This window comes from Urocitellus parryii, chromosome 10 (assembly GCF_045843805.1).
Source record: "Urocitellus parryii isolate mUroPar1 chromosome 10, mUroPar1.hap1, whole genome shotgun sequence".
NCBI lineage: Eukaryota > Metazoa > Chordata > Mammalia > Rodentia > Sciuridae > Urocitellus > Urocitellus parryii.
In genome coordinates, this window is record NC_135540.1 from 76,198,882 (window position 1) to 76,214,986 (window position 16,105).

A 16,105-nucleotide genomic window follows, 5' to 3' on the forward strand; every position below is an offset into this window, starting at 1 on the left:
TTATGTGTGATAAATCATGCAGAACAGTGGATGTCACTAACACATATTTTTAAATATTCACATTTCAAACATTTTAAAAGGAATCCTAACCTTTGTGATCTTTAAATTTGACAGTTACTTGGATTTCAGTAATTTTAGAATTAGATGATGGCTTAGAACATATGTTATCTAAACATATTCTTGAACTTGTAAAGGTTTAATAGTGTACTCAAGACCACATAAGTAGTTAATCATAGAGTTTCCATCATTTGAAGGATTGTCGATTTTCACCATGGATTTTCAGAGTTCCAATCTAAAGATTTCCTACTACATGTTACTTTAATTTTGTTTTTTTAAAGAGATGTGCTCTATTTTTCAGTGATTTAATGTATCAATCAGAAGAAAAGAAATTAAAATATTTCAGTGTGTTCTCTTGGATGCTCAAGATGTCTCCTTTAACCTTAGATGTATAGCCCCTTCCTTAGCCCAAGAACCAGTACTGTGAGTATAGTATGAATAGGACTCCCACTCCCACACCACTCTTGAAAAGAATCTTTAACTAAATCACCTCTATAGCATCTTCTCAGCTGACATCAACCAACCAACTGGCACAGGGGAGACCAGACCTTAAAAACATGGAGTTTGGAACTGGAAGGAATCTGATGACCATATAAGCCAAACAACTCAGAAAGGTAGACTAATTTGCCAAAGGAGATACATAATTCATAGCAGAGCTAAATTTTTAATTCAGGTCTCTTGAGCCCTGTTATAAAATTCTTCCACTCTGCTATCCTGATTTCAAAAAGAGACCAGATGCATTTCAGACACATTGTTGGGAAGATTGTTTTACTGCTTGGGAAATTGGACATTCATCTAACCACCAAATAAGCCCCTTAAGTCTCTCCTCAGTAACATTATATAATTTTTAACACAGTGAAACAAGTAGGGTTATAAAATAAAAGCTAAAAATGAGATACTTTTGTAACCAAACTGTACAGGGGGTTAAGATGAAGTGTCATTATGTTGCATATTCTATTGTGATTGCTTTTGATGGGTTTCTACCATGGTAGGATCTTTACCACTAAACTACATTTCCAGCTGTTTTTATATTTTATTTCAAATTAAATTGCTTAGGGCCTTACTAAGTTGCTGAGGCTGGCTTTGCACTTGTGATCCTCCTGCTCCAGTTTCTGGGCCATTAGCATTACAGGTGTGTGCCATCTCACCTATGGCTAATGAGGTAAGGGAGTAAACTATCAAAAAGCAGTAATTGACATTGAGTGCTCTGACTTCCTTGGGAACAGAATGGGAAAGTCAGGAAGAAAGATCCCAGGAAAGAAATTGTATTTGAAGTTGTAAAATTAGAAATGTAAAAATTTATGATTATTATTTGTTGCAATTATTATGATTATTGAATTAAGTTAAACATTCAGATCTCTATATAAAGCAGTAGGGAAAGAACAGGAAGAAGTATAACTTCGGATTCTTTTGTGGAAATAAGTTTTAACACTGGATATCATTCCTCTCTTTGCTTTATTCTCCTAATTTCACTTTTTCTTCACCTCAGCATATAGGACTCTGCTATTTTGTTTTGTTTTTGTTTTTTTCCTTTCTTCTTTATTCCCAGCATTCTCTTTTCTATCTCATTCTACTGCATCTCAAGACCTAAGAAATTGTCTGTTTTCTCACAGGAGTGTCTGACAAATGCTCCTGTCTCTCTTGTGATGTATTACCATGCACACCCTACCCATTGCTCTGTGGTTGGCAGTAGATTTCTCATTATGAGAGACTGACTTGGAACCAGTACTGTGAGTATAGTATGAATAGGACTCCCACACCCTGGGTGGGGACCTTGAATAGCACTGTGGCTTCCAACAGCTGAAACTGCTCGGCATTCTGCACAATACAGTACCATAAAGGAAATTGTAAAGGACAGATAAAATTATTTTATATAAAAGTGACTAGGTTAAATATTACTTATTTAATGAGATGTTAGTCAGTCTACTTCAACTCAAAATTAAATAATTTTCCTTAGAAGGAAAATTATTTAATTTTGACATCTAGCCCAAGCCTAATTTTGCTGTCCTGTGAAAGTCCTGTGAATACAGCTTGAAGTCTGGTTGAGAAACTAGAATATGTAAAAACTTAAGTATAGTAAGCCTTTTCCTATTATTGAGGCACTTAAATGTTTCATTATGAAAAGTAGAAATTTATCCCCCCACTTTTAAAAAAAGTGGGGGGATAAATTCATAAATGCTATGTACTTCCCATGAACACAGATATATTTTTTCCAAAATTATCATTTTTTTAATCCAAAACTGCTAAAGATGAACCATTTCAATTTTTATTTCTTTACCTTATTTCCCTTTAGTAGCACACAGAAAATAAAGGAAAGGAAAAGAAATATGATCTTATTATTATTTAGATTACTCAATGAGCAAAATAAATAATTTTTATTATTCATTTTCTATTTCATTCATATCAGTTCCCAAGAAGTAAATACCAATAAGCAGGAATTTTATGTGTTATTAGTCAAGTATTAAGTGCATTTTAGGTATTAATGACAATTATACCACTAAATATAGAAACATTTTGTATATTTAAAGAACCACTATTATAGATAGAATCAACATCTTGGTCAGAAAAAAAAAATCAGTGTCTTCTGTGTTTCCAAGGTGATGATAATGAGATTTATATTTTACACCAGCATTGTCCAATAGAACTTATTCAATGCAGGAAATACTCTGTATCTGCACAGTCCAATTCAGTAGCTGCTAGCCACTTGTGGCTATTAAACAATTGCAGTTTGGCTAGTACAACTGAGGAACTATTTTACTTTATTTAAATTTACACAGCTAAATTAGCTACTGACAAAATATAAGATAGTACAGATTCCTATATAAAGTGAATTTAGAATAAAATACCAACACTCAATTGAGGAAAAATGGGTTCTAGAGCATATGAGAAAAGGTAAGCAGTAATTTGTTCATTAGTTTTAAAAAGAATACAACTGACAAAAGACATTTGCTCCTCTTAATTTCTCCACTTGGAAAAGGTAACATTGCATTTTAAACACTAAGGAAACCAGTGAAACCAGTGCAGACTTTCTAGTATTTGTATTCATAACAACATAATAATGGATTTCAGATCCATAGAAATAATATCCTATTTTGTTGGAAAGTAGGAACCTAATTTAAATCTTCTTGTAGCATGATTCATGTAGATCCATCTTGTGAGAAGGGTAGATTTATATGTTGTAAGAAAAATTGTAGATGGATCTTACTAGTAATGGATGTCATAGCAATTTTTAAGACCCAACAGTTTCTTTTTTTAAAGATAATGATTTTTTTTAAAAGAGAGAGAGAGAGAATTTTTTTTTAAAATATTTATTTTTTAGTTTTCGGCAGACACAACATCTTTGTTTGTATGTGGTGCTTAGGATCGAACCCGGGCCCCACGCATGCCAGGCGAGCATGCTACCACTTGAGCCACATCCCCAGCCCCAAGACCTAACAGTTTTAACCCACAGAAACATTTTTCTTATTTCATCTGAATTCTTTCTGTCTCTGTGATAACAATTTGTGTGTCTGCCAAGCAAACCTGAATACACTTCTCTGCTGCCAACCATTTAATATTCCATCACCTGACTAAGCTAAAATGATAGCCCGTTAAATCATCATACTTAAGGTTCTCCATGAAAGCATCTCTCCATTCTCAACCTTTTGCATTTGTCATTCTCATTCCCCTCTCCCCTCCTTATTGCCCTCAATCCATCCTGCCCACCTCTTTATATGTCTATATAGAGAAATAAATAAATTAATGTAGGTAGGTAGGAATGTATAAAGAAATATCTGTCTATCTACCTACCTATCTACCTATTTAAAGGTCATTTTATATTTTCATGCCTTTATTCATGTAGCCATCCCTCCTTGAAACTTCCAAAGCTGTCAGGTCTTGCTGAGTTCAGGAATCTTTCTCTCATCTTCCCACTTTAGGATAATGGTCTATGTTTTTCAATTGAAATTATTTCTTTTGAAGAGTTTGTTACTCCTACAGATCTCAAAAATTTGGTATGATCTAATTCATAACGGTATCCCTGGCATCTGTACTACACCTGACATGGAACTAGATAAGTATTTATTAATATAATCTGAGTATTACAATGTAGCTCTTAAAGAACTTTAGTTTACTCAGTGGTGCTATGGGATGCAATAATATTTTCTGGTCATTTATACATATAATGAAGAGAAATCCACCTCCTCCTTTTCCCATTTTGTCCAATGAGTAAAATCATTCTTGTCAATTAAAGGCTGAACAACCAACAGCAAATGTAATCCATTTTTGATTGAACTCTGTAGTCTTTTAAAAATTTTAGAAGACATGGTGCCATCAGAACAACAGAGAATCCTGGAGGATGTTAAAAGGGTTGTTCAGTAAGCCTAAATTCAAGTTATGACCCAAGTATGTTGCTGCTATGTCACAAAGGACCCCCATTGGGGGAAATGGAAGCTGTTTATACTGTTTGCTGTTCCTACCTCTGCACAAGTTTCACCCATGCAGAGTGATTTCTAGTTAATAGAGTATTTCTCCATATCCCCTTTCTCACTTGTATATATTCATATTGGCATAAGCTCTGTTCCTCTAAGTTAAAAGTCATATTCACCACATCTAGCTCTCAGGGAATTTGAGAATATATTCTATTGATTACAACATGCTTAATATAGAATATAATAGGCTCTGGAGAACATACAAAAGGTGCAATCTCAACTCTCCAAAAGTCAGTCCCCTGAAAAGGAAGCAGAGAGAACATTCAACATATGAATACATGGTGATATCACTTACATTTCTCTGCTTTGTTTGAAAATTGAAGTGTTCTATTTAGTAGGGTCCATATTCTTAAAGATGTGAGGTTTTAAATGTGTTTTATAGTTCTGAACTACTAAAATAGTTATTTTAGCCCATTTGTCTTTGAAACCTACATCTGTCATTTGAGTCATGACAAGCTAAAAGTGGTTTTTTAATGCCTGTTGTTGCAATTGACTGAGTTGCACTCTGCATATTACTTGTCTGAGCTTGAATATGTGTCACTTGTAAATGGTGTTTTTTAGATTACAGTTTGTTCTGGTTCGTATTTATTTTAATCTGAAGATTGTATATTGAAATAACTCTGTGTAAGCCCTGAATATTATGCAGATCTTCATAATGGGAGCCTGATGTCCCAAACATTTAAAGTATAGTGTTCTTAGCTGGATGTGGTGGTATACATCCCACACCCAGCTTCTCTGGAGGCTCGGGTAGAAGGATCCCAAATTCAATGGCAGACTGGACAACTTGGCAAGACCCTGTCTCAAAACAAAATTTTATAAAAGGGCAGGAGATGTAACTCATTGCTAGAACACTTGCCTAGCTAGCCCAAGGCCCTTTCAAACCAACCCCAGCACACTCAAATATACACAAAAAAAAAAGCAAGCATTTTGCTCATTATCACATGCCACAATTTTAGTGTTCAAAGGCTAAGTGTGTTATATGGTAATGGAAATTGTGACTCTTATTTGTCAAGAACTTATGACAAAGCATAAACCAAGATAGATGTTACCATTTCTTCTCTTCAGAAGCGCCAAATCAGGACTGTGTGAGCATATAAATGCATAAAACATTCATGAATATATTTCCTATAAAAAGCATTTTGTAGAATAGTCATGAGAGAATGAAAAGAATACTAAAGAACAGCTTAAAGAATTAATGTTTGGATAGAAAATTCTTAAATAACTATAAATAGATGTATACTTCTCTGAAAATTAAAGATATCCTTTAATTTCTAGTATTTTTTTATCACAATTAAGAACATACAATTTGGGCCAAGGTTGTGGCTCAGTGGTAGAGTGCTTGCTGAGCATGTGTGAGGCATTGGGTTTGATCCCAGCACCACATAAAAATAAAACAAAATAAAGGTATTGTGTCCATTTACAATTTAAAAAAAACCCACCTTTTTAAAAAAAGAACACACTATTTTTATAAGAATATAAGGTATGGAAACTAACAAATGTTTTATGATCCTTTAATTATAACCTTATCCTCTGAACAAAACTCTCGTCGACTCTACTATCATATTAACTTAATTTGTATGTTAACAATAAAAGCTAGTTTTTCAGTAGGATAAAATGTTGTCTCTAAATAAATTACAAAAAAGAAAAAGGGCTGGGGTTGTGGCTCAGTGGTTGAGTGCCCCTGAGTTCAATCCCCTGTAGCCCCATGCAAAAGAAGGAAGTTGTCTAATGAAATGAGGAACAATCAGGACAAACAGACACTAGTGTCATTATTTTTACATTGCAAATGTACTAAATGAACTAACCAGGGCAGGGGATGTAGTTCAGTGGTAGAGTGTTTGCCAAGCATGCACGAGGCCCTGAGTTCAGTTCCCATCAACACACACAAACACACAAGTTTGCAAGCCAGTGAATTAGAAATTGAGGCTAATTTTATCCTACAAAAGGCAAATACATTTAGTTAGGCAATTGTAATGGTAAAAGTGTTGAAAGCTAAAAAAATTTCCTAGTATAGTTATAATGTTGTAATGAAGGCAGTCATATGTGCATATTGTATAATGTATATTTGGATATTATTAGCACATTCATTGCATACAATTTTAAAATTTACCATTCAGAAAGCTTTCTAATATTCTGTAAGTGTGCAGATGTACCTTTTTGGTTTGAAAAAATACTCTAACACTTTTCAGCTAAAATAATCATCACCAGGTTTTGTTGATAGCGGGAAATGGGTACAAGAAGATTTATTATACTATTTGTTTTTGTGTATATTTGGAAGTTTTCATAATAATCAGTCTTTTAAAAATCACCTGGTTTATACCACATTCCTGGGATCCAAATCAAATGTGAAGTGCTAGGATTTTACATTCAAATATAGACAGAAAACTTATTTGAGATGTCTGGATCCTCCAAAAAGTAAAGTTGCTAATAACGTTAAGAAACTTCATTAAAAATTAAGTATTACTTTTCTTCTGCAGACCAAAACAGAGAAAGAAAACCACTACCCCTCCTATCTGGTTAGTGCCTACTAGAAGCCTTTATATGTAGGTCATCTCAGAGCCAAGAAATATTCCTGCCTAAATGGTCTGTAAGACTAGGAAGTGTGATTCTCCACATATGACAGTGCAAGATGGTATTGGTAAAACATAATTTTACAATAATTCCTGGAAAAGTTAAATTTATTATTTAGTTAAAAACAGAAACCCCATGCTTACTTGGGATAATATTTTTTGTAAGCATGACTGAATAGTAAAATTTGACTTAGAATTTTAATCTAATTATAACATTTTTATTAGCATGACTGAGTAATAAATATTGCCTGGAAATTTTAATCTAGTTATACCTGCCATATTATTACATGAAAGGAACATGGGTAACAACATTTTAAAAGATACACTCCAAGAAACTCACAAAAAAATTCTTACTAGATACTGATACCCTTCCCTAATATTAGAGAAGAAAAAAGTCTTTTTACCCCTAATAGGCAAAGCTAGTCCTCTATTTTATGTTTTAGAGTGCTGGTCCTGTATGAGAGTAAACCTATAAAACCTCATAACGTAATGCTTCCTTCCCCCAAAGTGTGATACTGAGAACAACACTTATAGACTAATATTCATCCAGGGAAGATGATTTACGTTAAAATTTTAAGAGGAATTTACCAAAGTTATATTTATTTGTCTTACAGAAAGAACCCAGAGATTGAAAAAAGTTGCCAATAGTGTCGGCAAACTGAAGAAAAAGAGAAAACATAGACTAGTAAGAGAAAAAAAATATGGACACATTAAACAATATAAGAACAATTATCACCAAAGAATGGAAATCAGATTAAAAATTATTTATGATCTCACACCCACTTTGCCAAAATAGTTACAAAATAGTAAATTTGTTTATTGTTTAATATGGAGTGTGAAATTGTTATCGCAAGGTGTAACATCTAAGTGACTCTATTGAATAGGCTTATTATGACTTTCTATTTTCCTTTGTACAGGGTTAAAAACATTGCCTCTTTAAATTTACGTATTCTCCTTGACCTTGTTGTGTTTTACTGTCCTAAAATTGCAATTCTGTGTTAGAAGTTTGTTTTTTTCCTTGAAAAAGTACCACAAAACAGTAGCATTGAGGTTCTGTAGCAATATAACAAACGTACTTTGGTTCCCTTTGAAAACAACAGTTTTTGCTAAGGAACTATTAACTTGTATATAATATATTACACTATTAAATATAAGGTGGTATTAGATGAAATTGCTGTGTTCTGCCCTCCACAATTCTTTCAAGTCACATTCATATTGAACCATAGGATTTGAAAAATGACTTATTTTACCATGAATCTACTCTGTGGTAGAATGTAATCATTTAGGAAAAAAGTAGTGGTAAATACCTTGATTTTCAATTCTAAGACTCTTTCCATTAATGATGATATTGCTTGATATTCATGTTCATTATACACAGAGCTGGACTAAGTAACAGCTTGCTTCATTATGTCTAGTCCTCTAGGGAAACATTGTAGGGAAGATGTACAATTTCCCCTTTCCTTCAAGTCCACGGCCAGTCATCCATCCTTCTCCTCCCATTTCTTTAAAGCTCTGTCTTAGCAAGACTCCTGTTCTTGTCTCAATAGGACTTCTCAGTTCTCCCAGCCCATCATCTCCATCCTAGTTCCACAAGCCTGGTTCCTGTGGTGTCTTTTGGCCATTTCATTTGTACATTAATTCATTTTTCTTTTAACACTGTTCATAAACACCTTCTAGCATAAGAAATAATTCATTGTGTGAAGTCCTGTGGTCAAGTTTGTAGACTACCCAAAAAAGAATCCCTTGCCTAACTTGGTTACCTGCTGCCATACTTCCTATGTCCTCGGTTCTAGGTATTTCCCATGGGCTATTTTCTACAACACCAAGAAAAAGCCACAGAACAATTCTGACCGGTTCCACTGAAATTGATGCATTCTGGTCTACCTAAATTCTTAGGGCCATATGAAAGATTTCATGTGTTTTTTTCTGACCCTTTTCCCATTCTTCACAACATCATTTCTTTATTCTTTTCAAGCTTTGAGCAAATCACGCTCCCAGGAAGTGATTCAATTTTTATTACCAGGCAATTTTCTGATATGAGTATCTGGGGATTTCCTCTGTTTTTCCCCTTGTCCACTATTTCTTCAAGAAGAAGAAGTTTTCTCCTTCTTGCCAAACTAACCATCCCAGGTGTGCTCTTTTTTTTCATCTCCTGTTTTCCTTTAACACTTTTATTCCTGCTACCATTTGTAACTTCAGACTCCCTCACCCAACAAAATTATTTTCCATTGCTTGAAAACATGCACAAACATCCCACTGTGCCAAGAAGACTCCAATAACTTTTTGTGTTTTTGCCTTTCCTTTTCCAAACCCTCAAACTTGAAAGAATATACTCATTTTCTCAACTTCTCACTGTCTAGTCCTTTGACCTTCTATGACCTTCAAGTATCTGCTCAGAAAATATTTTGTGCTTGCCATGCACCAGGAAGGAACATGGTAGATACTAGTGGTTCATCTAAAACAGACAAAATCCTTTTTGTCAGAGAGCTTATAATTTAGGTAAGGGAAGCAAACAAGTAGACAGAGAACTACTAGATAGTGGTGCAGTTTTAATTAGTTAAGTATAAGGTAATATGGAAGTAAGAGAAACCGTGTCTAATCAAGGCTTTTCAAGAGAAGGTGAGGCTTCTCAAAGGAAAAAGAGAAGGCCTTAGGTAAAAGGTGAAGAAGGGAAATGAACTTCTAATAGAGCAATGTCTTCTAAGAAGGAATCTGAAAGTTTATTTATACTTTTGGTTATCTGCACATTCTGTGACATGAGTGCAGACTTTGAGTAAGTGGATGGTAATGAGGCTTTTACCTGAATCTAGCTTTTAAGTTCACATTAAAAACTTTTTGTATATGTGACTTGGAGGGTGGTGAAAGAAGTCTACTTTTTACCACAAATGAATCTGTGACTTCAAAATATGAAGAACGTCTTGCTATAAATGTAGGTGGGGAGCAGGTTATGAAAGCCTTTATACCCAGCTAAATTGCTTAGCTGAGTATAAAGGACTCTAGTTTGAAGGAGTTTAAGAGATAGTGGTGTGCTCAGATTTTCAGTTCTGGAAAGTTCATTCTCTGTAATGTGAATTATCATGAGAGGAGCAAGACTGCAAAAAGGGAATTTGGGAGTCATACAATAATCCAGACATGAGATAAATAGTGCTCAATCGTAGAGATGGTGGAGATGAAGAAGAAGGGATGGGTGTTTACAAGGAAGGATTTAGGTTTTCGTTCACACTTGCCCCTGAGCCCTACCTCTTTATACAGGACATAATCTACAAAATCTATGCAGTACCCCTAGCCTTAGTGCTTCTAGTGGAATGAAATATCTGTCTCCAATGACATATTTGTGTACTTGGCTTCTCTGGGATTGAGTCTTTGGGTTTTTAGTCCTTTGTAAGCACCTAACAGAATTATGCATATATAACAGAATTAAGAACTGCCTGTTGATGATGCTTATATAGCACTTGCTCGAGATTTCTTGGATGTTCATTCGATTCTCACAACAAAACCTATGAGATGTATACTATCATGGTATACCTTATTTGTGGGGGGAAGGGGAGAGTCACTGGGAGATTAAATTACTCTCCAACGTTTTAAACCCAGGCAGTCTGGCTCTGTAGTCCATGCTCTTAACCAGTATGCCAAACCATCTCAAAATTAGAACCTCAATGTTTGAATGCTCTCCTGCCATTGGTAAATTTGAAGCAGGCTATATCCATGTGCTAGTCCCATAAGATTAAACTTATTTTTTAAAATTTCTGCGGTATTGCTCACAAATTTGCTTTCTAATGTTTTTGTTTTAATTCTTTTAGAACCAGCGCGAAGATATAAAACTTACCACAGTGACATTTTTAATACCTCCAGTGAAAGTCCATCTATTATTTCCTCTGATTCAGATTTCAGGCAAGGTAAGAGTTATCTGAAACAAGCAAAATATTTTTAAGAAACCACAGTTATGAATCTTTTTTGGTAATTTTGAAATAAAAGTTGTCAAAAATTAAAAATTGTAAAATTCTGCCATTTACTCATTTTTTTTTTTAAAGAGAGAGAGAGAGAGGAGAGAGGGAGAGGGAGAGGGAGAGAGAGAGAGAGAGAGAGAGAGAGAGAGAGAGAGAGAATTTTATTTTTAATATATATTTTTTAGTTCTCGGCGGACACAACATCTTTGTTGGTATGTGGTGCTGAGGATCGAACCCGGGCCGCACGCACGCGAGGCGAGCGCGCTACCAGTTGAGCCACATCCCCAGCCCCCATTTACTCATTTTAATATCAAAAATAGTGCATTCATTTTCATCACACAGAGGGGAGCTCATTTAACAAGACATGCCAGAAGAGCTTAGTCCTATGTCATTAATGTGATGACAAATTTTATATAAAAGTTCCTGTTGCTCTACATCCTTCCCAGCATTTGGTATCTTTAGTATTTTGGATTTTAGCCATTCAGGTAGGTGTGTAGTGGTATGTCACATTGATATATTAATTTGTAATTTCATAATGAAATACTATGCATAGCATTTTCTCATATTCTTATTGGCCATTTTCACTTCTTCATTAATAGCATGTCTGTTTAAGTCTGTTGCCCATTTTTAAATTGGGTTATTTTCTTATTGTTGTATTTTAAGAGTCATTTTTTAAATATTTATTTTTTAGTTAAAAAATAAATTCACATTAAAACCTTTTTGTATATTTCATTTGGAGGGTGGTGAGAGAAGCCTATACTTTTTACCACAAATGAATGAATCTGTGACTTCAAAATATGAAGTGCTTCTGATGTAAATGTAGGTGGAATATATACATGTGCTAATCCTACAAGATTAAACTTTTTAAAAAAAAATTTCTGTGGTATTACTCACAAATTTGTTTTCTAATGTTTTTGTTTTAATTCCTTTAGAACTATGATAGTATATATCTCATAGGTTTTGTTGTGAGAATCAAATGAACATGTAAATCTTGAGCAAGTGCTATATAAGCATCATCAACAGGCAGTTTTTAGAGTGCTATGCATAATTCTGTTAGGTGCATACAAAGGAGTAAACAACCAAAGGCTCAATTCCAGAGATGCCAAGTACACAAATATATAATTGGAGACAGGTTTATACAAATTATCATTATGTCTGCTTAATGCCTGAGTATTAGATAAGTTTACTTTTACATTTTTATCACCTAAGCCATTATTATATTATTATTTATCATTTTTTACTCACAATTAGTGAGAAGAAGTGAAGCTTCAAAGAGGTTTGAATCCAGCAGTGGTCTCCCAGGAGTAGATGAAACCCCAATTCAAGGCCAGTCACAGAGACCAAGGTATGCTGGGGAGGGGGAAAAATTGAGTAATAATACATTTCCAGTAACAGATATTTTTATTATTGTCTTGTTTTAAAATTTTTTATTTACCTTTATTTTGATTCATTTTTCTTTGTTCTTCCTTTCCCTTAGTTTCCCTTCTCTCTAATTTCTCAGGAATTCATCTAATTCTGTGAAAGACAGGGCATCGGACTCTTTTAGAATCAGGATTGGCACTCATCGGTTACAGTTTTTAATTTTTTTAAGTTATCTATATGAATACAAAACAGTAAAGAAAGTCAAGGTACAGCATTAAAAATCTGTGAGAAGTGCTGATTTGGTACCAGGTGCCTGAAATCCCATCTACTCAGAAGGCTGAGGCAGGAGTATCACAAATCCAGTGCCAGCCTGGTCAACTTGATGAGACCCTCTCTCAAAATATAAGTAAAAGGGCTAAAAATACAGCTTAGTGTTCAAGCACCCCTGGTTTTAACCCTCAGCATTGAAAAAAACAAAAATCTGTAAGAAGATAATAAATCTTCATTTCTAAAAGAATATACTTCTTTTGGAAGGTTGGAATAGGCTCCACCAGTAGGCTTTCAGTGAGAATTAGTTGAATGAATAATGAGTAGAGTACTATTAAGTAAACTATTATATAAAAAGTTAATTATCCACTGGCTTAAAATAGGTTGTATTTTTTAAGCCTGATTTAGGCTGTTTGGAGTTCATTTTCATGCTGAAATAACTTGGTGAATTTCTTACAGGGTATTAGTATTATTTGTGCTAGTCTTAAGATGTTTGTATTATAACTATGTATTAATTTGCTTTCTTTGAACTGAAAGATATCAAGCCAGTAGTGAATATGTTGCTATATATCACTGTCATGTGTATGCAGATCCCTTACAGAAAGAAAAGATGTTGTTAATGGAATTTATTTCAAATTTGTAATATGATATTAGAGATCTAGAAGTTGCTTCAGAATTTACTCCTTTTTTTGGTGTGTGTGTGTGTGTGTGTGTGTGTGTGTGTGTTACCAGAGAATGAACCCAGGGTCTCTTAACCACTGAGCCACATCCCCAGCCCTTTTTAATTTTTATTTTGAGGCAGGTCTTGCCAAGTTGCTTAGGGCCTCACTAGGTTGCTGAGGCAGGCTTTGAATTTATGGTCCTCCTGCCTCAGTCTCCCAAACCACTGGGATCACAGGCTTGCACCACTATACCTGGACATAATTTACTCTTAAAGTATAAAAATCCTTTTAGGCTCCAATGCTACCAAATATAAGAGAATCATTTGGAAATTAACAAAAATTTGCCCTTTAACTCCTTAATTCTCCAAAATAGATTCACAGGTATAAACTAATAGTAGACAAGGTAACCCTTGCCATGTGATTAAAAATAAACTAATCCCAAAAAACCAAAGGCTGAATGTTTTCTCTAATATGTGGATGCTAATTCACAATAAGGGGGTGGGAAAGTGACACTAGAGAAGAATGGAATTACCTTAGATTAGGTAGAGGGAAGCGAAGGGAGGAGAGGGGAAAGAAGGATAGTAGAATGAAACAGACATTATTACTTTATGTATGTGACTGCATGACTAATGTGACTCTACAACATGTACACTCAGAAAAATGAGAAATCATATCCCATCTATGTATGACATATTAAAGTGCATAAATGCATTCTACTATCCTGTAGAACTAATTAAAATGAATAATTCTTTTTTTAAAAAAAGAAGCAATATACCTACTGTCATGTAATTAACTAATTAGAACAAATTAAAAAAGAAGCAATAAAAAACCAGGTAATCCACAGTTTTTAGTTTAAGTAATTAAATTCACTGCACTAAATTATCCCTTAATTATGTACCAGTACTTATTAATTTATTTTTATTTTGTTTTGTGTACCTTTTTTAAAAATAATAGCCTATAATAGTTCGTTGCAATGGCACATACAAGGCCAGGTGTAGCAAAGTAGCAAGGCCCAAAACAACTTAGTGAGACCCTGTCTCAAAATAAAAAAATTTAAAAGGCTGGCAATGTAGTCTGGTGATAAAGCACCTCTGAATTAAATCTCTCGTACCCGCCCCCCTCTGAGTCTTATTTCCTTTGAGAAAAGCTCTCATAAGTATTTACCTAAAGCAATATTATGCTTGGATAATAGCATTTTTATATTCCTGTTGTGTTAAACTCATTTTGATGATTTTTGAACTAAGAGGTAGGAAACAAAGATTTGTACTTGATATCTTGATATTCTTCTACCCCCACCCTTTTTATTTATTTATCTATTTTTTTGGTGGCACTGAGAATTGAAACCATGCATGGTAGGCAAATGATCTGCCACTGATCTACATCCTAAGCCCTTTTATTTTGAGATAGGACCTCACCAAGTTGTCTAGCTTAACTTTGAACTTGGGATTCTCCTGCACCATTCTCCTAAGAGGCTGTATTTAAGGTGTGTGCCACCATGCCCAACTGATATTACACATTTTCTTAATGAAACAAAAGCATTTGGGGATGAACAGACATTAAAATGTCTATACTGAGGAGCTGGGGATGTGGCACTTGCCTGGCATGCATGAGGCACTGGGTTCAATCCTCAGCACCACATAAAAATAAAATAAAGATACTGTATCCACCTAAAACAAAAAAAAAGTCTACACTGAATTGCACAAAGCTCAGTGTTGAGAAATGATTTTTTTTTTTTTAAGAATCTACTTTTTTCTATTTCTGACTTGGAGAAAACTTATAAATAGTATTATGGCCCTTTTAGCTAGATTGTAAGAAGGAGGAATAGAGATGATAACTGGAAAAATTATTGAAAATTATGTGTTCATGATTTGCTTTTCATTTGTCAAAGATATATCCCTTCAAAACAAAATTAAATCCTTTTGTATTTTATTTTTCTTAATAAAGAACCTCAGAAGTGTCAAGGTTATAAAAGAATCTTAGTTTTGACCATTTCCAGACTTTATTTAAGAAAACCTTAACATTAAGGCTACCTTAGCTTGTCAGTTTCATGTTTTAAAGATAAGCTCTCTTTTGTTTCCTGACTTATGGGGAAAACCCATAGGGTGTTCATAGCATCTGAGTTAGATTGAGCTCTAGGTAAAAGAAAACTATCTCCAAGGCAAGTGGATTTGGGGTTGTGTGTATATGTGTGTTGTTTTGTGCCAGTTGCTGAACTCTACTTCTTTGAACTAATTTCATACTTTTCCTGCCCCAAAATGTACACCATTAACTAAAATGCTGTCTAAATTTCTTATGCAAGTGCATAATTTACTGAATGTGTACAAAGGTTCTGATAAATATCCTCAACATGCTGGTGCACAAGCGGGAGCTCCTATTTTGTTCTTGAGGTCACATATCTGTAAGATCTACAAACAGTACTGTATTTATATGAGTTGCATGTTTCCCTTTTTAAAAAAATTCCATTCCCTTTAGCTAGAAAGAAATGGCAAAACAGATTCAGACAGTGTTATTGGCTTCTATCAAGGAGTTGGGGGTGTGGGGGGAGATTAGCAGGAAATTATGAGTCAGATGCCGCAGAATGAGAAAATTTTGGATTTCAGTTATCAAAAGTGTCTTTCAGTGACCCAAAAAGATATTTAAAGCTGTTTCCAAAGAACATCTCTAAGCCTTTTTATGTGTTAACGTTTGAAGTACAATTTATATGTAGAACATTCCCACTGCTCTGTGCCTATTTACTTGTTGAGGTAACTTTTATCCTGATTTCAAATAAC

At 34.3% G+C, this 16,105-nt stretch overlaps 1 protein-coding gene across 1 annotated transcript in view; it reads left to right on the forward strand.

Moving 5' to 3' along the window:
- Positions 1-16,105, forward strand: part of Ptpn13 (protein tyrosine phosphatase non-receptor type 13) — a 190,216-nt gene that overhangs the window by 93,678 nt on the left and 80,433 nt on the right. The window contains exons 8-9 of the mRNA XM_026413769.2: positions 10,897-10,992; positions 12,295-12,388. Coding sequence (XP_026269554.2) covers positions 10,897-10,992; positions 12,295-12,388 — 190 coding nt within the window. The remainder of the gene's footprint in view (positions 1-10,896; positions 10,993-12,294; positions 12,389-16,105) is intronic.